Genomic DNA, 23,816 nt, shown 5'->3' with positions numbered 1-23,816 from the left:
TATAGGGTCAAACCATGGAAACAATCTACATGCCCAGCTAAGTGGAACAGTTTGGTAAATTTTGGTGCTATACTGACTTACTGGAATATTAGAAATGCGTTGCAAGTATTTATGCAGAGTCTGAAATAGGAGCATACTACAAGTAGGTCTCAATGTTACCTGAAAAGTTCAGGCTACAAACTGGACTTATGATGTATTTACATGCAGAGGTGTGTGTGTGTGTGTGTGTGTGTGTGTGTATGTATACTGACCCTGGAGCCCAGGTCTCCTGACTCACCTTGGCTTTGCAGACAAGAAACCTTTAGCAACAAATAGCTCAGAGAGGCATTGAATCTCTTGTCTGAAGCTAGCCGACAGGCCCTTTTGTTTTAAAGACCTCAGTGTCCCCTTGGGTTCTGGAAAGAGGCCATACATTTCATCATGGGCAGCAAGTCAGGCAAATATATAGGCTAAGTAAAAAAGGTAATGAATCCATTCTAATGAGTGGTTTGAAAGTCTCCCCACTGAGTCTTGCCCAGACTTTGGACCTGGCCGTTCCAAGGACCCAATCAGAGGCTGTTGTAGAGACAGTCTTGTGGAAGACAATCTCAGGCTTGTTGAAGGAGTTGGGGGAGCAGAGCTGGAAACACGGCTAAGATGCCATCCGTCTGGGAGAGCAGGTGTTTTGTTTAATTGAGATCCAGCCCACTTTGTGCTTGAGGGCTCTGAATTTAAAATGGAATGCAATTAGAAAAGTGGGGTAAAATCTCTCTAGTTTATCTACTTTACCTTTTTTTGTTGTTAGAAAATAAGCATTCAAGTTAAATAGTCATGCCTCCTTTATTATGTCCCTCCCTCCATCCCTGTCCTTCTTTCCTTTCTCCTCCTACTTTTTTTTTTTTGTTTTTTTGTATTTTTTTAAAGATTTTATTTATTTATTCGACAGAGATAGAGACAGGCAGCGAGAGAGGGAACACAAGCAGGGGGAGTGGGAGAGGAAGAAGCAGGCTCATAGCGGAGGAGCCGACGTGGGGCTCGATCCCATAACGCCGGGATCACGCCCTGAGCCGAAGGCAGACGCTTAACCGCTGTGCCACCCAGGCGCCCCTTGTTTTTTCTTTTAAGCTGCTTGAGCCCGGAAGTCTCTGTGTTTCCTGAGGCAGATAGTCATAGTGTGGGGAGAGGACCTGGATTTTCAGGGGCTGGCCCCCTCTGCCAGCTGTGGGGACTCTGGCAAATCTTCCACCTCCCTGAGGCTTCTTTGTCTCTTAGGGTTTTGTGAGAATTAAAGGAGACGATGAGTCTCTCTTTGACAACTATAATGTGCTATGTGAATTTTAGTTGGGGCAGCTGATTCCCAAGATAAAATGTGAGTAAGCACTTCACACCCAAGCATGGCATTTGCCCCATGAGATGGACTTTTGTGGTGGAGAAATGGCCTTGACTCTCAGCCCAGACAAACAACGGGGAAGTGTCTTGGCAAAAGATAAGGAGGAAGAATGTGTTTCTCCAGTAGGTGGTGGTGTTCTTTAGATGATACCTACTTCTAGAATGCCAACCAGAGTCGCAAAGAAAACATGTCCGGCATGACTCTCGCTGTCTGGGGCTGACCTCGCGACTTCCTTCCTGCTCCTTACTGATCAGAGGGCCTGTTGTCCTTGCAGGCTGACCCATGAGTTGTGGACTATAGGTCATCTTGGGTGGCAGCCCTCTGCTACTGGGGACACATAAATTAGACCCACAGGAACAAAGGGGTGGAGTCAGAGAGTGCCCAGCAGCAGAGTGCCACCCCACCTTTCTCCTTCCTGGGGGTGCTCGGAAAATCCAACAACTCCCGGAAGAGGGAGAGCCGGGTGAGGTCCTGGTTGGAACCAGGGCTCACGTTCTCGTTCAGCAGTTATGTGCTGTCCTTGCCACGATCATCTGATGGTTGAGAGGTAGTTACGTGTCTTTTGAGTGAGAAATGAGAAATGTGACTTTTGATTTTAGCATTCTCATAAAGCCAGATAAGAAGGGACAGATGGACAGAACAAAAGAAAGAAAGAAAAGAGATTAACCTCTGCCATCTAGATGTAAGAGCATAGTTGAAATACTAAGACAAGAACCGTGTCCCTCAGGAAGCCAGTGGGAGCGAGGTGAGGCCACTCTGGTTGTTGGTCAGTGACTTTCCATCAGTCACAGCGGACCCACCACTTCTTAGGAAACGTGCTCATTGGGGGTTAGGGAGCTGAGTGCTTAGGGGCTCTAAGGCAGCTCCATGGTACCTGACTTTCAGGCCGTTTGGTGAGTGAGCTCCTACTGTTCACCTGGTGGCTTATGCACTTGCGTTGACTTACTCTAACTTTCTCACAACAACTTTGCAAAGAAGTATATCTATCTCTATTTTATGGCCGAAAAAACAAAAAGAGGGGTGAGGTTGTGTGTGTATTCAAAGCCAGGTCTGTGTGGGTCTGTATCTCAAATTTTTTGTACTGTGCCATCTTGTCTTTCTTGTGAAGAACAAATGACAAGGTATAGAACAATTTCCAGCATCTTATTTCCGTAAAGCTGAAGCCTGGAAGCTGTCCAGGTGGAGGCTTTATGTCTTCCATGGAAACTGGGATGCTCTTCATTGGACCGGTGAACTCTGAATATATTCAGGATGCAAAATGAGACCTTGGTCTAAGATCTGGATCTTAACGTGTTTTGCTTTAGTTTCCTCATCTTTAAAGTAGAGATAATAATACATTTGACCATAGCAATTATGAAAACTAAGTGTGATAAAGTCTCTAGATCACATAGTGTCTTGCCCATCACAGACACCAATGTACAGTAATCCCGTCTTTGTTTCCGAGGACAAAATTGCCACTCACCTCACTTAAGTCCTTTAAGCTTATCTGCCTATAAGGAAAAGAAATACGTTGTTACATAAAATACAGTTCATAATGATCCAGATAAAATCACTCTGAGCCCTTAAAAACCTTTGACTGCATTTTCATTGCCAAATTAACAGCCTGTGGTCCAGCATGAGATTCATCACTGTTCTATAAAGCAAAAGCCAGGTTATCCTTCTCATAATTTTCTAAGCAACAGAAGAAGTTACGAGGCAATACGAAAGGTGGTGACAGAAAGGACATGAATAAACTAGCTTCTCATTTTCGAAGAATTTCAATAACGTCATCATTTCTCCTGACATTTGGTTTTCCGTGTCGGGTTTCATTAGCACAGTCAGACCTGCTATTATTACCTTGATTGCAAATCTCTTAGAGTTTTGCTTTGAGGAAGCGTAAGGAGTCTTATGTGTGAAGTGAGGGTACGGCGGGATCCCAGGAAGCGGTGTGTCTGAGGAAGGATGCTTCCATGAGGGGAGACGGAGACAGACCATGGAATGAATGATGGAGTAAGAACTCAACACACAGTGTGCTGACGTGCGACCTGGGCAGGTCTCAGAAGAGCCAGCCAGGCTTTTATGGATACTATCAATTCAGTCAATTCGCCCTCTGAACCTCGTCTTTCTCATCTGTGAAATGGCCACAAGAGCATTCATCTTGGGGGGTTATTGTGAGGATTGCTAGCAATAAGGATGACAACGCGGGGCTCTCAGTGGGCACTGCTGTTGGGATGTGGTCAAAGTCAGATGAGGAGTGATGAAGGCGTGGGGGTGACGGGCACATTCTGTCTGCCTGGGTCTGCCAGCAGGAGACTGGTCCTGAGGGAAGATGGGGAGGTTGAGGCAGCAACACCTGCGTCAGATGGCAACTGTTGCCCTAGAGTGATGGAGATGCGCCCAGGAGCATACAGCACTCCGACGCTGTGTCCTGCTCTCAGACCGCCAAGCAGCAGGCAAATGAACCGATGGCCGTATTTTGTAACCAGTTCATCAGCCCATCAGAGACGGTACATCTGTCCCCTGCCTCCCCCTTTCAGTGGGGCAAGTGGGAAGAGAAAGAGATATGATCAGAAGTAATAAAGTCGAACAGACACCCATAGTATTAATTATTTGGGTTAAATTGAGGCTAACGTTTAAGAGACTCTAGCATTTTAGAACTCCTGACCGATTGGCCATGTGGCTTCAATTTAAAACGTGCAATAGATTTTAGACTTGTGATTTTAAGTTACAAGAGTCAAGTAATGTTCTACTCCATTGATAAAGGATTGAAACTGTTTGAGAGAACTTGAATTTTTCTAGATTTATCTATTTACCTTATTCGATTTATAAAATTTGTTAAAGTTTTGCTCGTTAGGGTTTAAAGTTAGGTGTACAAAGGTAATTCAAATGTTTATGGCGGTTTGACTGAGTTTGTAAATACGTCTTCTTGTCTAATATTCCTTAACCTACCTAGAATATCCTTCTGTTTAGATAAAATTGCTTGATTTGTAAATAAATATACTTGATCGATGGAAATTTGAGGCTTCAGGAAAGTGAGGCTTTGGAAGTGGTAACATAAAAAAACATGGATTTTTAGGTGAGAACCCAAGTAATTGTAGGAGTGTTTTCTGTGCACAGCAATGTTTTTGGGCCTGGAAACGACTCTGTTGACAAGACTCCCAAGTTAGTTGCTCCCTTTACCTATAAAATGAAGGCATTGGGCTTTGGTGGTCGTTGGGGGGAGACCTGCCAGTGACAAGATGGCGGAGCAGGGTGGGGACTTGGCCCCCTCCCCACCGCACCACACCGCCTCCCTGAGAGCACCTTTCATCTCGTGTAAGTTGTCTTGTGTTCTGTTTCCGAGACGGCCGATAAACCGTGGTCACCGCCTCCATGGCACGAATAAAGCTTCCCCACCTCCTTTCCTGTGCGTAATAGGTGCTCAGTGTGTATTTGAGGATAATCCATTTTACTGTAAAAATAGCCCTTCTTGAGCTTCCCTTAGATTTTGCTTAGTTTTACATCAACTGGGTTTGAATCCTTGCTCTGTCTTTTGTGAGCTCCCTCATCCTCAGGAAGTGAAGTCCCTTCTCTGAGACTTGGTTTTCCCACCTGTAAAATGGGTAAACCCACACAGAAATGAAGAGGGTTGCTTAAGGGTCTCATGAAATAACAGACGTGGAAGCTATTTGAAAGAAAATAACACCTTCCGTCGGCAGAACACTTTTCACAGTCACACTTTCTTTTAAATGAAACTTTCCTTCCCAGATAATTGTAGGTCTCATGCTCGTGTAAGAAGTAACACAGAGAGATCCTGTGTGCACCTCACCCAGTTTCCCCCAATGGCAACATCTTGCAAAACTATAATAATAATAATTAAATGCACACTCTTAAATCATTAGTTCCCATCCATAAGTTCTGTTCCCATGAAAATTTGTGTAACTTCTTGGTAATCCATGCTTCCTCTCTCTTCAAGGACTCTGGTTTCTACCAATTTTTTGTTCTCACTTCCCAAATCATCAGAATGTACGTTTTTTTATCCCCGAGATTGCTTAAACGGATGTGGTGTCAGGTTTGCTGGTTGAAAAGGGAAAACCGTAGTTAGGCAGACAGGTGTTTTGTTGGTTAAATAGCAGGTACCGTCTGTAAATTACGTTTCAGCCGAACCCTGCCCCGTGCGGTTGGAGTTTGCTGAAGCTGCGGGGAGACGTCATGGCTCATGACCTCTCTGGATTTCTGTGTCCCTCTCAGTAAACTGGGGCTCGTGGTATTGCTTTCTGCATAGTGTGGTTGTGGGACTACATGAGGTAAAACATCCGACACACCCCGGAGTGGACCCATTGTGTAACAACAGCTCAGCAAAGGTCGTTTCCTCTGAAGATTATTCAGAATGCTTTATTTGGTGCACGTGCCGTGGTGTTAAAATTACAAGGGATCCATCGTGGGACAGTTATTCCCTTTTTAATCTCTTTCTGATTATGTCAGAGTCTCCATGTGGTGGTGACTTTATCCAAATACTGCTCTTGCATTTTAGTTGTCTTCCCTTTTAGGAGAGAGAAAATGCCACAGGCTCCAAGTTTGGCTCTGAAACGGTCTGTGTTGCAGTGATGCTAATGATATTTCCCTTTTAAATACATTTTCTTACTTTAAAAAACATGAGCTGAGCAAAAAATATTAAGTACACGGATATGATAAAAATCCTAACAACGGTACACGAAGGGTTGAGAACGCCCTACGAACATTCCCCAGACTTCAAAGTTCTCTTCTAGTTTTCAGTCGTCAGTGAAGGATTTAAGTGGCGTTTTCATTAACTGAAGTGCTTCGATTCAACAACCGTTTTGTGAAGCCAGGACCTAGCTCTCACATCGAGACTGGCCGAGCTGGCACAGACAAATGGCTCCAGTGTCAGCCAGAGCTGCATTCACCATCGAGCGAGAGAGCGGAGCCCATTGTGAGGGGCTGCAGCTGTCCACTGCCTTCAGTGGCTGCCGTGGACTACCACGTGTAGAGCACAGCCTCCCTTGACTCAGGGCCGCCCATCTCCAAGCACCCACGGAGCAGCTGGTAGGAGGGAGCGGGCACTAGTCTTCCTGTGCGGGCTGAAGCAGCTCAGCTCTCCAGTGTCCCCTCTGTTTGCAGAGGAAGTGAACCTAGCCACAGCACCCTATGGTTGTTGACAGGCACCATGTGGGTCATTAGTAATGGCCACAGCACCCTGTGGTTGTTGACAGGCACCATGGGGGTCATTAGTAATGGCCACAGCCTCCGGTGGTTGTTGACAGGCACCATGGGGGTCATTAGTAATGGTCATCCGACTACCAAGATGGCACCCAACTCAAAATGAATCTGGAAGCTCTCCTCCTATAGCAAAACTCTTCCTTATTCATGGTGACATTCCTGGCCTCTCACAGGTTCTGCATGTTTTGGACCCCTCCACAGTCCTACGCCAGCCCTCTGACTTTGAGCAAGTCACCTAACCTCTGCGAACCCTAGTGACCTTCTGTGCCCAGTGGGTAGAGAAGTGAGTTTTACCAGGCATCAAGTGTGAACCAGCCACTGAGCCTTAGAAAGCCATACTTTAGAGGGCTGCTGGCAGGGTACAGTGAGATGGATGTCATGACACTCTGGACAGGTTGATGGTGGAGAGACCCAGACAGGTTCTTGCCACTTCCACAAGCGATTAAACAAATTTTAAGTATGGCTGCAGAAATCCAAGAGGATGCAGAATGCACACGTGTTAAGATTCCACACCATGGCATCGGCTGCACGGTAGATCAGAGTGACCAGGCTGCAGAGGAACCCGTTGGCAGGTCGAGGGAGTATTATTTTAGACACTGGAAGCTGGAGCATATGCAGGAACGGCCTAAAGACCATCAACACTTTACTGACAGATGGATTCCTGGAACCTGGTTCCCTCTGGGTCCTAAGTTGTGGCTGCACCTCAGATTCACCGGGGGAGCTTTAAAACAGGGATTAAAGCAGATACTGGGGAATAGTACGTTTAAAAAAGCTTTCCTAATTATTTTAAGGTAAAGCCAGAATGAGAAACATTGCACTAGAATAAATAGCCTGTATTTCAAGAGAAAAATTGGCTTGGGGTGCCTAATTCTGGGGGGTACAGATGGAAGTTGGTGTTCAGGTGTTTTTCTTCCTTTCTTGTGCTGTGACAGCTAGTATCCTAGGCGCTCTAGAGAAATCGGTGCCACTCGGTCACATGGGGACGGTTTCGCTCTTTTCACAACTAGGGAAACTCAGAACTGTTTAAGAGCTTTGCGAGATAATGCCTCCAGAAGTGGCTCAGCTGGGATCCAAACCCCCTTCTGCTGGGTCCCAACACCTGTGCTTTCCAGCATGAAGCAACGGAAGGAAGAGAAAATCCTCTTCTTTCCCCGCACTGCACAACCTCATCAGCTCTGATATTTTATTCTTCCTATGTTCTGTCTCCTTACTTCCCTCAGTTTTGACCAGTTCTGAACATATTACACTATTTGGTCACTATTTTCAGGGGTGATACACTTTATGTTTTCGATTCTGTAGACACCACCTCATGGATTTGATGGTCTGTTGTTGGCTGTTGTTGCTTCCCTGTCTCTCAAGCTTTGAAACTAAAACTCAAAACTGAGCAAATTTGCTGACTCCCAGTCTGGCTGGGACCCTTTGGAAACTGCAGAAGGAAATACAGGTGTATTGAAGGTGTACTACGTACGAGACAGACACTGTGCTGGGAACTATGCACATCAAATGAGTCAGTCCCCCCTTTGGGGTGGAACAGACAAAATTTTACAAACAATTTTCCAAACGATTACACGGGGTGGGGGATGGTCAAAAACACCAACAGGAAAGGGCTCAAGGTCACCGCTATGTGGTGGGCAGCCAGTGCTGAGTGCTTGGCATGATTCATCTTGTCTAATTCTCACGTTAGCCCATGAGGTGGGTGGTAGGTATTACTGTTATCTTCATGTTACCGCCCAAGGGCGAGGGCTGGGTGAGGGTTGGTCATTTGCTCTAAAGCACTTTCTCAGCTTTGAGGGCTATTGACCTTTGAGGGATCATTATCCTCTGTCACAGGGCTGTCCTGTACACTGCAGGGCCTTTAGCGGCATCCCTGACCTCTACCCATCAGACGCCAGGAGCGTTCCCACCGCCTGACTCTTTGTAAACAAAATACATCTCCGGACACTGCTGATTTCCCCGAGGGCTAGTCACCTCCAGCCGAGAACTGCTGCCCCCAGTCTGCCAGCTCATAAGAAGGAGCACCTAGATTTCAACTGGGGCAGTTGGAATCGGCACCTGAGAGCTTGTGTCCCTCCCCACGCTGCAAGGCCAGTGGAGAAGCCAGCAGACCAGGGGAAATGGCAGGGGGGAGAGGTGGAGGGTTGCTGCCTAGAGGACGTGTGTTTGTGTGGGGCTGCGAAGGATGAAGAGATGAAGAGGCATTTGCCAGAAAAATAAGGGGGAAATGGCATTTTAGGCTCTTCAGCATTCCCCATCAGAACCAGGATGACGGGGTTTTCCACGGAAGCTCAAAACGTGCCTGATACTTTGAATTTCTGTATCTATGAAAAGTGCTTACTGACTCATGTCTTGTGCTCCAGGCTGCTGATTCAAGCTCGCAGTAAGAAAGCGTCATGCATTCTGTGCAGGAGCAAGAGAGAAATGTTAATCTCTTTTCTGACTTCTAAAATGAGGAAATTTTGGAAATGCAAACTCTCTTGGGGGGAAAAGGGTCTATTCGCATTTGTTACATTTCGCGATTGTTGCCGGTTGCCAGATGTCCTACACGTATGGGAATGGGGCTCTGTCGTCAGCTTAATGCCAGAGAGTTGGCTTTTCAATTATTTGTCAAAATGACAATAACATTTTTGACAAATGGGTTTTCACACGCCGTTATATTCCCACAGCCCGGGTGGTGAGAAACTGGGGGACGGTATTGGTCTGCAAATAGCCTGAACCCCTTTCGTTTTTTACATAAAAAGTCCTGATTCCTTTCTGGCACTTAACATTTTTTTCAATAACAATTCAGGTCTCAAGTGAGCCTTGGTTTCAATAACTCATTTCATTACAAAGAAGGTGTGTGTGTGTATTTAAAGATTTTATTTATCTGACAGAGAAAGAGCGAGCAATCCAGAAAGAGAGAGCACAAGCAAGAGGAGAAACAGAGGGAGAAGGAGAAGCAGGCTCCCCGCTTAGCAGGGAGCCCCATGTGGGGCTGGATCCCAGGACCTTGGGATCATGCCCTGAGCAGAAGGCAGACACTTTACCGACTGAACCACTCAGGCACCCCGAGAAGGCATATTTTCTGTTAAAGAATCAAAGTGCAGGTTTCTAAGGGTATTTTCCCTCCAGGCATCATTGCCTCCTCCCAGCACAGTAGGGAACCTGTTTCCTGAGAACCCCGTTGTCCCCCTCACCCTCCAGAGCCCACCAGCCTCCCTGGGCATTTCACCAGCAACACCACCAAACCTGTCACCTGGGCCCTTTCTGGACGTCGGGAAAGCTGAGCCTCTGAGGGAGGGGTGACCGGCTGCTCTCTGGCTGGGGGGGCAAGGGCTGGTACTTCTTTGGAAGAGTGGCAGGTGGCCTGTGGGAAGAGTCACAGTGAGAGTCTGAGAAGGTTTGCTGGGCAGGTAGGTCCTCAGCTCGCCCTGCCCTCTGTGTCCCTGGCTTTGGGTGGGAAATCCATTTTGGGGTGTTGGCTGCTTGACAGGGCAACCTGATCCATTTCAGGTAGCTGCGATTATCAGAATACTCTAGTCATTCTTCTTGTGACCCTAAAGCTCCCTCCCTACAACGTGCTCTTTGGTCTGGTTCCGTGTTCCAGAGTGTGTGATGTCATTTTTTCCAGAGCATCATAGATTTCTCAGTATGCCCCCCGTCTAAGATTGATGATGACTGAAAGGTGTGAGCTCTTGAAACGCCCCAAAGAAATAGGAACGTGTTTGAAAGTCCATGAATGTCTCACTCACCCGTTTATTCCGCCATTCACTCGTTTGTAAAGTGTATCAGGCACTGTTGGTGGAGGCTGGAGATTCTGAGAGCAAAGACGTGGTCTATGCTCAAGACAAATCCCCCAGGGTGGCAGAGAGAGAGAGGGCATGAGAGGTTACCAGCAAGGGTGGTTCACTGTGATGGGGGTCCTCTCAGGGCCCTGAGTAGGACAGCAGAGTGACGGACTCACCCAGAGCCTGAGAAGTCAAGGCTGTGGCTGTCACCGTGCATATGTGTAATAGGAGAGTAGTAGTATTTCTATATATACTAGGTAGAAAAATCCCTGTGCATATAGAAATATAGGCCTATACTTTGTAAGTTCCTGAAGGCATTTCCTAGGGCCGGTACTGTCTGGGGGCTTCTGTACTAAATGGAAGAAACAGGAAAGGACGGGGAGTAGAGCATCACAGACGGATGAGTGAAGGTACGTGGAGCGGCTGGCTTGTTCGACCTTGGTCACTGGCCAGCTCATCTTAGTTTTTCCACATCAATTGTTCGTGTTTTTCTTTTTTAAAATTCTGGAGCTTTTCAAATTCTGGAACCAATCATTTAAGTGCGTAGCAAAATACAATTTCTATTTTAGGTGTCTTACCGAGGAGGTGGTAAAGGAGTCTGCAGAAAGAAAGAGAATCAGAAATTAAATTTATTGTTCTCTGAGCAGAACTAATGCTTAACAATTTTGGGGCTTACAAATAGAAATGACAAATCCCAACCAAATGTCTGGGGTATATTTTTCAAGGGATATCTAAGCCTTTACATTGTCTACATCCCCGTGCTTCTAAAATAAAGAGTGGATAACAGACACATTTTAATGATTTCTCTTACCTTGTTTCCCTTTGTGGGTCTGTCTCCTGTAACAGAAGAGGAAGAGCTGTGAGTTTATGGAAAATGTCATTGAGCTAGTTTTCCATATGTTAGAATGGAAATCATTCCCATTTGAATAATCTTGATGATAAAGTCAACTAAGGTTTGTTGAGATCTTATTAGGTACCCAGGACCTAATAATACTAGTGATGTGATCTCATTCGATCCTGGCCTTTGTTCTGGAAGTGAAGACTGAGGAAAATAGCATCACAGAATTTTCCAGATGGAAGGGTTTTCTAAGACTCCCAAATCCAACTGTTATTTTAGACCACAGCAAGGACAAACTAGGTAGGACAATTGCTCAAGACCACTCAACCCTAGAAAAGCCTGAATGAAGGTCAGGGGGGCTTTTCCTGACTCTCAGATAGTTTAATTTCCACAATTTGATTCTACTCCAGGACATTTATTGGGCTGCTATTCTGAGCTAAACACAGTACCAGCGCCGGGATACGAAGACAGCACGGCCTTCCCTTTAAGGTGCTTATGCCTCGGTTTCCAGGCCAAGGTCTGGGTTCCGGGGACGCAATGAGGAGGGTGAGACACTGTCCCCGTCACCACAGGGTTTATACATAAGAACGCAAATGTGCCTTGGAAACACTATTAAATCCTGAGAATTTCAGAGAGAGGGTCATGGTATTAAAGGGACACACGGGAGATTTAAGTTGGTCCGGGGTGCCAGAAAAAGCCTCCTTGAGAAGGCAACGTTCACTGATCTGTAAGAGAACTCCTGTAAGAGAACTCCTGGCTCCTGTCAAGAGATGACTTCACCCTGGGCTGATCACTGGTCTCCACGCGCTTCGTTTCCTTGTGTGGGGAGCGACGAGGCCGCACTGGCTCCGTGGTGTTTAACCGCACTCTGAGGGGCGCCCTGGGCTCCCCTGGGGTCTCGTAAGGAGCAGGAGGGCTAGGGGGCTGGTTCCTGGCTCATCGTCCCGTGTCGCAGGAGACTTCGTCTGCTTCCAGATTTCTTTGGGGGGAAAGTCCGGTTGGTCCAGAACAACACAACACAACAAACACTTGTCTGGATGATTTCAAGGGCTCTTCCGGGTCTAAAATAATTAGTTGAGCGAGCAAAATTACCAATCTTCATATTTTGTTTTTGGAAAACATTTTTAAATAGACTGGATTTCTCTGCATACACTCACACATTAATGGCAAACAGGAATCGTAGCTGTTCTAGGCATTGTAAAAAAAAAATACATATATATATATATATCCGGGACGGATTTCAATGACAGCCGCAATGTAGTTAATGTGAGGTCTTTGGCTATTTCAGTGGTATTTCCAAAGAGCTTAGACCACATGATGCCCTCTTAAGGCACCAGGTCAGAAAACGTAAGATCGACTTTGTCTCACTTTGTCGTACGTTAGCTTCACCCCCAGAGCTCCCCGGTGGACTGTCTCTGCTCATATTGATGCCTTTCCCCGTGAAGCTAGACATCGGCTTTCTACGAGGCCTTTCTTCATAGCTACAGCTATATCTACAGGGGATCAATTCAATTTACTGGAAAAAAAAATTCAATAAAGAGACTGAGTATCTGGGATTCCGTAGGAACATTCCATTTATCGTTTCAGAGATATCTATCCTGTTTGCTTCAGTGGCTGAGCTCAGAAAAGGACATCTATCTTCCTTTTATTCATTGGTTTATTACTGAGCATGTAGTATATGTCAGGCGTGGATTCATTTGTAATATATTTATTGATGCAGGTGTTGGGGAATATAATACCCAAACAAAAGTTGCTATTCCCATGTAACTTACATTTTGGTGGCAGGTCATAGAAAACAAAAGTATACGATGACAACGACAGGTGATGACAAGTGCTCCAAAGGAAAATGTGACAGAGCGAGGGAGAAAGCAGGGCCATAGAGAGAGCAGGAGCATGTCAAGAGTTCTCCATCTGTCATGCAAGAGAGATGGGGAACAGGGTGACCATTTTTTAAGCAGATCCCTGAAAGCCTCTCTGGTTAGGTGATGAGAACAGAGACCCAAGGAAAGTGAGGGAGCCCATCATGTGTCTGTGTGGGCAGGAGGTTCCTGACAGAAGAGAAAGTGCAAAGGCCCTGAGGTGAGAGGAACAAGAGGGAGGTACAGCTTGAGTGGTGGTCGCGGAGTAGGGGAGGGCCCAGATCACCTGCCGTCTTGTAGGCTGTGGTAAGAGCTTGTCTTAAACATGGCGCATCTTTTGGATACACTGTTCATGTGTCCTGTGTCTTCACAGGACATTTTCTCTGGCATCACTTAATCCCCCCCTTAGAAAATTTTGTATGTGATGTCATCAGTAACAGCAGCGGATTTCGGTTATGTCAAATATGTCTATTAGCAATCACTTATGCGGTCGAGCTTCACTTGTTTGTTGCTTAGATAATTGAAATCCTACAGACTAGTGGGTGAGAGTGAATTTCAAGAATCCTACAAGCCAGAAAACTGAATCATATAGGCAAAGTACCATGTCGTGCTGTGATAATTCATAAAATCCAACCAGCTTTGTGTTGGGGGCAGGTTGTTCAATAAAGTAACAGCAGCTCATGTATTTGGGATAATGGGGGAAGATGAGATATGGAGCAGAGTTTCTGGAGTTTGAGTCTTGATTCTGCTACTTACCATGGGCAGGATCATAGCAGGTGCTCAATAAATGTTTATGAAATAAGCAAATGGATTGAGGCATGGCTGAATTTTCTCATCTGGAAAAGTGAGAAATGGTTACTCACCCTTCAGTGGATTTCGTGTGTGGAATTCATGGGCTAATGTGCTTCAAGTACGTGGCTTGTAATGCACCCCGTTAACTAGCTTACTGTGTGATGGAAAATTAGAGGGGGGCGGAATGACAATTTACTCTCCTTATGAAGTACACAGATATTCTCAAATGCTCGGAAAAGTTCCCTTTCCGTCCCATCAGAAGACCCAAACGTTTGTTCTCCAAGCTCCTTCCCTTCTTGAAATTCAATCAAGTGGGTTTCACGGGGAGGAGGCTGGCGTGCTCGCCATCTGGTGGCCATCTGTGTCATTAGCCCCGTCCGCCCACAGAGTGTCCTCATTTGCTCCTGGTTCTGCAAGGAGATTGATTTCACGTCCGCTGCAAAATTTATTGCTGATTCGGAGGTAATGGGGTGAGTTGAGCACAGCGTGGCTTTAGAATCTGCTAGATGGGGCTTGACTGTGACCTGCACGACGTGTCAGGGGAGAAACCACGAAGAAATGGTCAACCTCAGGGTTCTGGGACTTTGAAGCACTGCGTCCTGTAGAAGAAAGTCTCTCAAGCCCCGTTTGTGCTTGTGTTGGAGCACCTTGTGCAGCTTACAAAGCCTGCTGCTAGATTTTAGGAATTTTGCAATGCAGTTGTTAAGCAGAGCCATTATTAACAAATAAATAAATAAAAATAAATTATTTCACGTACACTTCAGTTCTATCAGACTGCCAAAGGGTCTTCCAAGTGGCTGTGCTGTTTTGCATTCCCACCGGCAAATGTATGAGAGTTCCCGTGGCTCCACATCTTTGCCAGCATGTGGCATTGTCAGCGTTCTGGATTTTGGGCCATTCTCCGAGCTGTGTTGTGGTCTCTTATTATTGTTTTAATTTGTACTCCCCTGTTGATGTATGATGGTGAACATCTTTCCATATGCTTATTTGCCATCTGTATATCTTCTTTGGAGATGTGTCTGTTGAGATCTTTGGCCCACTTTCTAACTGGACTGTGCGTTTTTTTTATTGTTGAGTTTTATGAGCTCTTTGCATATTTTGGACCACAGTGCTTTCTCAGATGTGTCTTTTGAGGATATTCTCTACAGGTCTGTCAGGTCTGTGACTTGTCTTCTTATTCTGTTCACATTGTCTTTCCCAGAGCAGAAGTTTGTAATTCTCAGGAAGTCCAGCTCATCAACGATTTCTTTCATGTATTGTGCCTTTGGTGTTGTATCTGGAAAGGCATCACCCAAGGCCATATAGGTTTTCTCCTGTGTTATCTTCTAGGAGTTTTATAGTTTTGACTTTTTAATTTAGGTCTCTGATCCATTTTGAGTTAATTGTTGTAAAGGATGTAAGGCCTGTGTTTAGATTATTATTATAGTTTTTTTTTTTTTCACAAGAGGATGCCCAGTTGTTCCAGCACCATTTGTTGGAAAGACACTCTTCACTCCATTGGATTGCCTCTGCTGCCTTGTCAGAGGTCAGCTGACGATATATGGGTCTATTTCTGGGCTCTCTATTCTGCTCCATTGATTCATTGGTCTGTTCTTTCGCCAGTGCCGCACTGTCCTGATTACTGGAACTTTATAGTACATCTGGAAGGAGGATAGTGTCAGCGCTCCAAATTTCTTCTCATACTTTTTTTCCCCTCAGAGATCTGTTTCCAGACATTTACCACTGCTTGTGAGCTGGTGTTGGCGCTACTCCTAACGGGCTGAATGATTGGCCTCTCTGGGCTTCGGAATCCTCATCTGTGACTTAAACGGAGGGACAAAGATATGCAGGGTCCAAGAATGTGTTTCTTGATAGGAGGAGCAAAGGCACAATAGAGTGGCAACAAATGGGATCTTTGAAATCACTCACGTGGGGTTCTATTCCCTCCTCTGTCACTTACTGAGCGACTGTGGGCAAATCACGCAGACGTTCTCTGCTTTCAGTTCTGTGTCTATAGAATGCAGATCATGAAGCCTAGCTCCCTGGGTGGCGTTAGAATTAAATAATATAATACCTGTTTTTCTCTTAGCTGCCATTCGATTTGTGTTAAATATAGGCCATACCCTTTATCTATGAAATAAAATCGTGAAGACCAGCACTTCGGACATAGACCGTCGGCGTCATGTTCTGTAATTAGAGAAACAGACTCCGGACAAAAATGGATAAAACTGGGCTCAGTCACAGCATTTATCGTGTCTAAGAGTTTTATGATATATGGCCGAGGACCATTAGGACTGCGTGTCCTGATGATTAATGACGGAAGAACGTAAAGAAGCAACTTGTAATCCAAGTGGCTAATGTACATTAGACAAGGCCCCTTTTAAGAAACCTCTCCAAGTCCGTTGAAGCGTTCAGAAATTAATTCGAATAAGAAATTGCTGACACCGTTCTTTGGGTTGAGCAGGGAGAGAGTAAGTTAGGCAAAACCATGGATTTGAGAGGGACATACCTTCTCTAGCGACTGCTCTGATCAGGTCAGAAAGTGCAGTCTCAGCGGCATGTATGTCAGCCCGCACTTGACCATGCACTTCGACAGCTGCGTGTTGGGGTTAGGGATCGATGTGGGATAGGAGCATCTTCCCCAAACAAACCTGGGGAGAGGTCTTCTCCGCTGACCTGGTTGTCTCAGGGAATGGAGGGAGGAAGGGCAGGCAGGGCACGTGAAGGACTAAGACTTCAGGGGGGGACATGGGCAGTGGGGTGGGTGGGTTTGTATGCCTGAACAATAGCCATGGATTCACGAAGTGCTAGACACCATTGTGTTCTGTTGTCTTTCTACAGATGGGATACTAAGGCCCGGGGAGGGAATATCATTTGCCTAGATTTAGAAGCAGAGAAAGAGATGGGACCAGAAGCGAGCAACCCAGGCCTCTTGACTTGCGCCTCTTCAGGCCCCCACCTTGTGGGGGTGCATGACTGAGGGTCAAAGGGTTGTCTCTAGGTGGTCCAGTGACACCGGGCGATGCTGACTGAATACTCTATTAAAAGGGGCTAAATTTTAGACTTGGTTGAATAAATATTTATTATGCATCCACTATGCGTGCAACACAGGGCTATGTGTTTGCTGTAGGGAAAACAACGTTCAATAGACGTTGATCCCTGTGATGGAGGAGGCTAGCTTGCTTTTTACATTCATCTACAAGATTTATTTTGTGTGCTGAACACCAGACTGGATAGAGCATGAAATGGGTTTAGCATAGAGAGTCAGGGAGACGCCCGAGGGCTGCGAGAAAGGCAAGAGTCAGAGGGAGCCCAGAACCCTGTGACCCTGGTCAGTTCAGTAGCCCTCCCTGGAGGGTCCGCCATGTGTCAATGACGATGCTATAGGTTTTCACTGGTTCTTACCTTTCAAACAGACAGATATCGTATGGTATAGCGGGTATCTTCTCCATTCTAGAGAAATGGAGACTAACGTGGAGGAGTTACGATCCTTGGAGTTTTCTTATTTGGAAAGCAGTGGTGCTGGGATGTGAACCCAGGGCTCCAAGTCCCCAGGTCTCACATGCATGCAACCACATTTTGGCTGTTTCTGACCATCAGAAGTCATGTTTCACTTCCCATGAGGTCATTGTCTCCCATCTCAGTCCAATGTCCCTTGCTCTGTGAAGCCTTCCTGGGGCACACAATTCTCCCTGTAGGCAGAGTTAAGTATGTACTTTGTTGAGTTCCCAGAACACTTAGTGTTGACTGGACCAGACTGTGGGCTCCCCATGGTCTAAGGTCTTATGCTATTCAGTGCCTGGAACAAGTAATTTTAAACAAAGTGCCCCATTACCCTGGCAGCTATCACACAGTGTGCCAACTCCCTTGTTTTCGGTTCCTTTGTCTGTGGCTACTTTATATTTCTCTTTCATAAAACCATATTTGTTAAAACGAGCACTTATCAGATGCCCTTCCTTTTCTTTGAGCCTTATTATTTTCTGTGTGTGATGGGGAGACAAAATGCTTTCCTGTAGTCCTATTAATGAGGACTTTTTATAAAATTTATAACATTTATAACACATTTATAACATCAACTTCTGTTGCTTTTGAGCCATGGGTTGTGTCTGAAATAAATTTAAATCTAAAATGATAGGAGAATAATCTTAAATTTATTTCTGATCCTCTCTGTGGTCCAAGGCTTGTTATTTTTGTTTAAAATACAGTCTACAGGTTGCCAAATTCCATCATTTTTGCGATGTTCTGTGTTGCCATATTCTGCCACTAGGGGACAGTATCGCCCATCAATTCATAACCAGCACTAAACCTTGCAGAGTTTGGATGCGTGGGATAACAGGGAACAGGAGGGGGAGTTTGCAGAATGGATTTTAGATACTAGCAAATACAGCAAAACCCTGGAAACCTTGCCATCGTTGACAAAAACCTTGGGTTCCAGTCTAGGCTCTGGTCTCTGTGACCTTGAGTGAGCCACTTCTCTTGCTAGATTTCCTTGCATAAAATGAGGGAGTTAAAGATTAACTCAAACTCATTTCTGATTCTAATTTTGTTGGCATCCCAAGTCCTCTAAAAGCAAAGGAGAAGAAAGGCCTTTTGACAGCATTACGTGGAATTCTGTTTTGCTTCTTTTCAACCAAGCTCGTGTTCTTGGATGTACACGTTCAGTCACCTGTGCATAATTCTCTTTCTTTTCTTGGGTAGTTTATTGTATTTCGTTATAAATTCATTCTTGCATATGGTATGCTTGTCACATCAAAGAAAATTGGTTCACAGTCTGTGCTTGGTTCACATCTGAGGCAAAGAGAAATTCACTTTAACATCCTTTATTCTCAGCATTAAGAAGCTAAGCCACACTATATTTGAACATTATAGCTCTCCTTCTCTGAAAAGAAGACAGTTTTTTTCTGGATTTGGGTGAGTGCTAATGGCTTGTCATAAACAAGTTATATTACTGTATTATATAGAAATTGCCCCCAAATAAACTTTCACCCATTTTTAGAATTAAAAAAAAAACCCCAAGCTTCAGGGAAGATAAGGTCTTGAAATCTGACAGTTTCCAGATAATGTCAGAATACGATTACAAGAAAAATGACATGAAGTGTACATTAACATAAATCTATAACTGCTCAACTTGATGAAAAATATCGCCATAAAATTCTGTCATTGCTGAACCACCGATATGTTTTTTTCCATGACATTTTGTGAGAATGAATAAATTATCTGAGAATGTGTTTGCATCAAAAATACAGAATTTTGTAATAAACACATAAATCATTCAAGCATTCTCCAGCAAGATGCCTGATCCTAAAAATGGGGGTATTCATATTAATTTCGCCCCTTTGAGCTTCCTTCTCTGTGTGGTTCCTTAGAGCTCTAGGGGGTGATGGAGAACCATCAATTAGGGAAGTGTAGGAAGAGAGGATGTAAAGAGAATAACTCTTGCTGAAGAAGTTTTCCATGCAACCACCCCCTACTCCCTACAAGCCTCAATTCTGGGAGCTCTCTGCATTCACTGATGTCCTGTATGCAGTCTCCGTGGGGGGCTCCTTTTCAAAAACAGTCATATTTTTGCAGCCATGGTCCCCGTATACCAGCCTACATTCGCGGCAAAATTGACAGCATTGGCATAACTCTGAAAGATACGTCCTTGTTGTGCTTTCTTAGGAATGAGTTTGCTTTTCTATTATGGGCAATTAGTACCACATAAAGAAGCATGATCCCCTGTTCGCTTAGACTACCAGAAAGCTGAGAGGTGAGCCAGTAATTTAATTTTAATAGAATGTCGTGATGTGTACCTGAGGGTCCTGAATTTTATCTTTGCCTTAATGTTATAGTCTACCTAGATTTATCCTAGGATTTTATTTTTATTTTCTTCTATTTTACTATGTAAGTTTTTGTTAACTACCTCAATATCTTTGTGAGCTCAGGCAAAGTATAGATAAATATATGTGTGGATAGTTTTGATACTGTGATTTATAATAAGACATATATATTTGGTCCTCATCTCCAGGATTCTGGCACAGAGCCCTGAAATCCCTTGGAATTTCCTAAGTGGTGAGAGCTATAAAGGTGTCTTTTCTTATGTTAAGGAGGTGACTTTTGGACTGCACCTGAGGATGGTGGGGTGGGGGAGTCTACCATGTGACTAGAGAGCTGGAACTTTCTGTACTTCCCACACTCACCCCCAGGAGGGGAGAGAAGTTTGAGATTGAGTTCACTTGTCAGGTCCCAGGGATTTCATCAATTATGCCAACGTAATGAAGCTTCCGTAAAAACGGAAAAGGTAGGTGTTCCAAGAGCTTTTGGGTTGGAGATACAGGAAGCACCGGAGCGCCACACCCTTTCCTGCATACCTTATCCTGTGCGTGTCTTCCATCTGGCTCTTCCTGACTTATATCCCTTTGTTATAAACTGTAATCTAGTGAGTAAAATGTGGCTCTGAGTTCTGTGAGCTTCTCTAGCAAATTATTGGAACCTAAGAAGGGGGGATGGTCATTGGAACCTCCAATCTAGCGCCGGTCTGTCGGAAGCACGGGTGACAATCTGGGCTTGTGACTGGCATCTGAAGGGGGGTCAGTCTTGTAGGACTGAGCCCTCAACTTGTGGAATCTGATGCTGGGTGGATAGTATCAGAATTGGGTTGAGTCGTAGACACAGCTGGAGCCCGAGGACTGTTTGGAGGTGTGGGGGGGAAGTGCTCCCCCAACATACATGTTGGAATGGGGATTAGAAGCATCTTAATAGACCAGCAGACAGGTTGACATGTAGAATAACGGTCAAAGAAGCTTCTGCAATCAAGGAAGTGAAGTTGGATGTCTATGGTGAACCATAAAAAAGGAAGAAATTGTCCACTTCTTGTTTGCTCTCTCTCCAGGACTCATTTCTCAACAAGTGCCTGTGAAGGTTCTGGAATGATGTGGAACATTTGTGTATCAAATGATGAAGGTCTGATCTGGGATCCCTCTGTGCTTCTGGTCTCTTTCTCTGTCAAGAGGTGTGAAAATACTTTGTCTACATAATTCACCAGGTTTCCAGAGACTAAACACATGAGTTCGTGGAGAAGACCTCTGAATCTAGTGCTTTGTACGTTGAACGTACCGGCATTTTAAAGACTAAAGAAGCACTGATTTGGAAGCTGCTATTTTGGGGGGTTTGGGGGTGGTATGGAAGGAAGACAGACGAGTCTGCACAGGACTGAGAGGAGGAAGGACTTGAGAACAGCTAGATTTTCCTGCCTCTCTGAATGCTCCTGAACTGAATGAATAGTCATAAAAACCCTACCCACTTCACACTTTGAAGAGAAGGAAAGTGAGATCCAGAAAGGTTAGGTGACTTAAGGTCACACAGTCAGGGAGGGGCCGAGCCTGTGTTTTGGCTACTCTGATTTCTCCTTCCACCATGCTTCCTGTTGTGGGGATTTTCTCTGTGCCCCTGGAGGCCCCTCCATCGTCCTCCATCTCCATCCTGCTCCAACCCACTCTCCATCCCTGGGGACCAACCAGCATGGACCACATATTGACCACCCTGCCCTTTGGTTTCTGGTTGGGTTTGGTCATTGGGTCGCGCCTGCAGGAATTCAGAGGCAGGTTGGAGAGGGAAGTTGGTGGGCATGTGTTCCTTTGGCTTCCCCTCCATGAGGCTCACTTGGGCTTGTGGTGTCCCTCCTCTCAAGGTGGTGTGCTTCTTCTGGTTTTCTGTAATTGTCCCCTTATCCCTTTGGGCCTAGGGGTGGTGACAGCGCCACTGCTCTTAGCCCCAGTTCCCACATCATCCCTCCCCCCTCCTCAGTAAATGGTTCCTTTGTAAATAAACTTCCTTAAGTCATACTAATTTGGGTGCCCCATTCTGTTTCCTGTTAGGACCCTAACTGTTACACCTTCCCATTAAAGAAAATGTGATGTTAATACTATGTTATAGAATATAGCATTAGACCCATAAAGGATGAATTTGATATATTTCAAGTACTGGGAGGTGTAAATCATTGCCATCTTTTCCAATAGGACATTGTGAAAGAAGATGGAGCATGGGGGAGATGATGAGAGGAGCTATAATGTGTATGATCCAATTAAATTTCTTTGGCTCTCCTCCATTTGTGCTTCCAGCACTACTGAAATTGATTATTTCCTTTCAGCTTCCTACCTGTATCTTCATCTCCAAATTGAGTTGCTTTGCCTAAAGCTTTCAAAATCTGTTTTCATATGAATTAATCAACGTTTTAAAATTAGATTTCTATCTTGTGATTTTACTGGGGATATGCTTGGAGAAATAACTTAGTTATATATTTAATGCAACCCATATGTTTCAAAGCAATTCCTTTCTGAAATCGCACAGCCATGGAATATGAATTATCACAATCAATTTCTTCATCAATAAGGTAAGGTGATAAAAAGGCATAGGATGTGTGAGAGCCTTTCCAAAAGTAGGTATTTCGTGAAGGACAGGCCAATAGATCGCCCTGTTTAAGATAACCTGTAACCACCAACAAAGATAACCTGTGACCACCAGCAAAGTTCTTGGAAGCAAAGAAATATCCTTGCATGTCAAACTTTGTGACTTGACTTTACCTTTAACATGTTGGTTTCTGGAATCCTTGGAAATGGGTTTGTCCACCTGTGGAAGACAACATGGCACCATTATCTCTTCAGCTATGACTGTGATACCATCGAATGTATTGCCACTCTGTATGGTTACTCCCCAGGGTCAAGACATAAGTCCCTGGACTCATCATTCTTAGAGAATCACCATATGTGTATAACCAGCAGTCACTCAATGGACGTAAATAAACGTAAATATGTGAACCACCGCGCCAGTGACCAGTGTCGCGGCCTCGGACTGTATTTGGCATAAAAATACTTGCGTTTGAGATCCAGTCCTGCCTCTTATTGCAGTGAAACTTTGCAAAGGCATTTGCCGTATTATAAGCCTTAAATTTTTAATCTTTTAATAGGGAAACTAGTCAATTCAGATCCTTGAGTTATTATGAAAACCAATATACGTGGTCAAGTGTATGACAGTGATCAAGCAGGCAGATGAGAGTGTGGCCTCGTGTGGGTGCCCGATTGGGATTTCACCTTCATCACATGCTGGCTATGAGAACGTGGCAAGTCACGTAACCTGAGCCTCGGTTTCCTCATTTGTGAAATTAAGGTAACAAAAGTACTGGTACATCCTGAGGATGGGACAATTACAAGAGACACACCATGCAAGGTGCCTAAAACAGGGAACGGCACCAATAAAGCTTAAGAGTTGTTAGCTGTCGTTATTCATATTATTAAAGGCATTGGTCAACCATTAAGGGTTCTACACTTGCTAGGCAGGAGGGTGAAGAAGGAAATGAAGATATCCTTTTTGAAAGGATTTTTGAAAGCCTTTAAGCCTAGGACAGCAGTGGGGTCTATGATGGTTAACTTTATGTCTCAACTTGGCAGGGCCACAGAGTGCCCAGGTAATTGGTGAAACATTATTTCTGGGTGTGCCTGTGAAGGTGTTTCCAGATGTGACTGGCATTTGAGTCAGTAGACTGAGTAAGGCATATGGTCCCCCCCCCCCAATGTGGGTGGGCATCAGTTAATCCATTGGGGCCTGAATAGAATAAAAAAGGCAAAGGAAAGGAGAATTTGTCTCTGTACCTGAGTGTTGAGCTGAGATATTGGTCTTCTCCTGCCCTAGACTGAAATTTACATCATTGGTTCTTTTGGTTCTCAGGGGTTTTGGACTCAGACTAGAACTTACACCACTGGCTTTCCTGGAGCTCCAGCCTTCAGATGGCAGATCATAGGATGGAGCCAACATAATCACTCTTTTATGTCTCTGTCTCTGTGTCTCTATGTCTCTCTGTATCTATTATCTATCTATCTATCTATCTATCTATCTATCTATCTATCTATATCATCTATCATCTATCTATCTATATCATCTATTCTTATGTTTCCAGAGAACCCTGACTAATATAGGTCATAGCATTACCCTTTATTGGCATCAAGTTGAGGTAGCCAGGGTGGATGGGTGGGGGGGGGGAGGGT

At 44.9% G+C, this 23,816-nt stretch overlaps 1 protein-coding gene across 1 annotated transcript in view; it reads right to left on the bottom strand.

The window, feature by feature from the left end:
* Positions 1-23,816, bottom strand: part of CLNK (cytokine dependent hematopoietic cell linker) — a 145,678-nt gene that overhangs the window by 19,063 nt on the left and 102,799 nt on the right. Inside the window, exons 8-12 of the mRNA XM_034670974.1 lie at positions 22,359-22,404; positions 11,141-11,166; positions 10,908-10,927; positions 9,798-9,908; positions 2,832-2,859 (exon numbers count right to left, since the gene is read on the bottom strand). Coding sequence (XP_034526865.1) covers positions 2,832-2,859; positions 9,798-9,908; positions 10,908-10,927; positions 11,141-11,166; positions 22,359-22,404 — 231 coding nt within the window. The remainder of the gene's footprint in view (positions 1-2,831; positions 2,860-9,797; positions 9,909-10,907; positions 10,928-11,140; positions 11,167-22,358; positions 22,405-23,816) is intronic.

Source organism: Ailuropoda melanoleuca, chromosome 11, assembly GCF_002007445.2.
Source record: "Ailuropoda melanoleuca isolate Jingjing chromosome 11, ASM200744v2, whole genome shotgun sequence".
NCBI lineage: Eukaryota > Metazoa > Chordata > Mammalia > Carnivora > Ursidae > Ailuropoda > Ailuropoda melanoleuca.
Note: the sequence above shows the minus strand (reverse complement) of the source record. Positions and strands in the feature narration are given on the sequence as shown.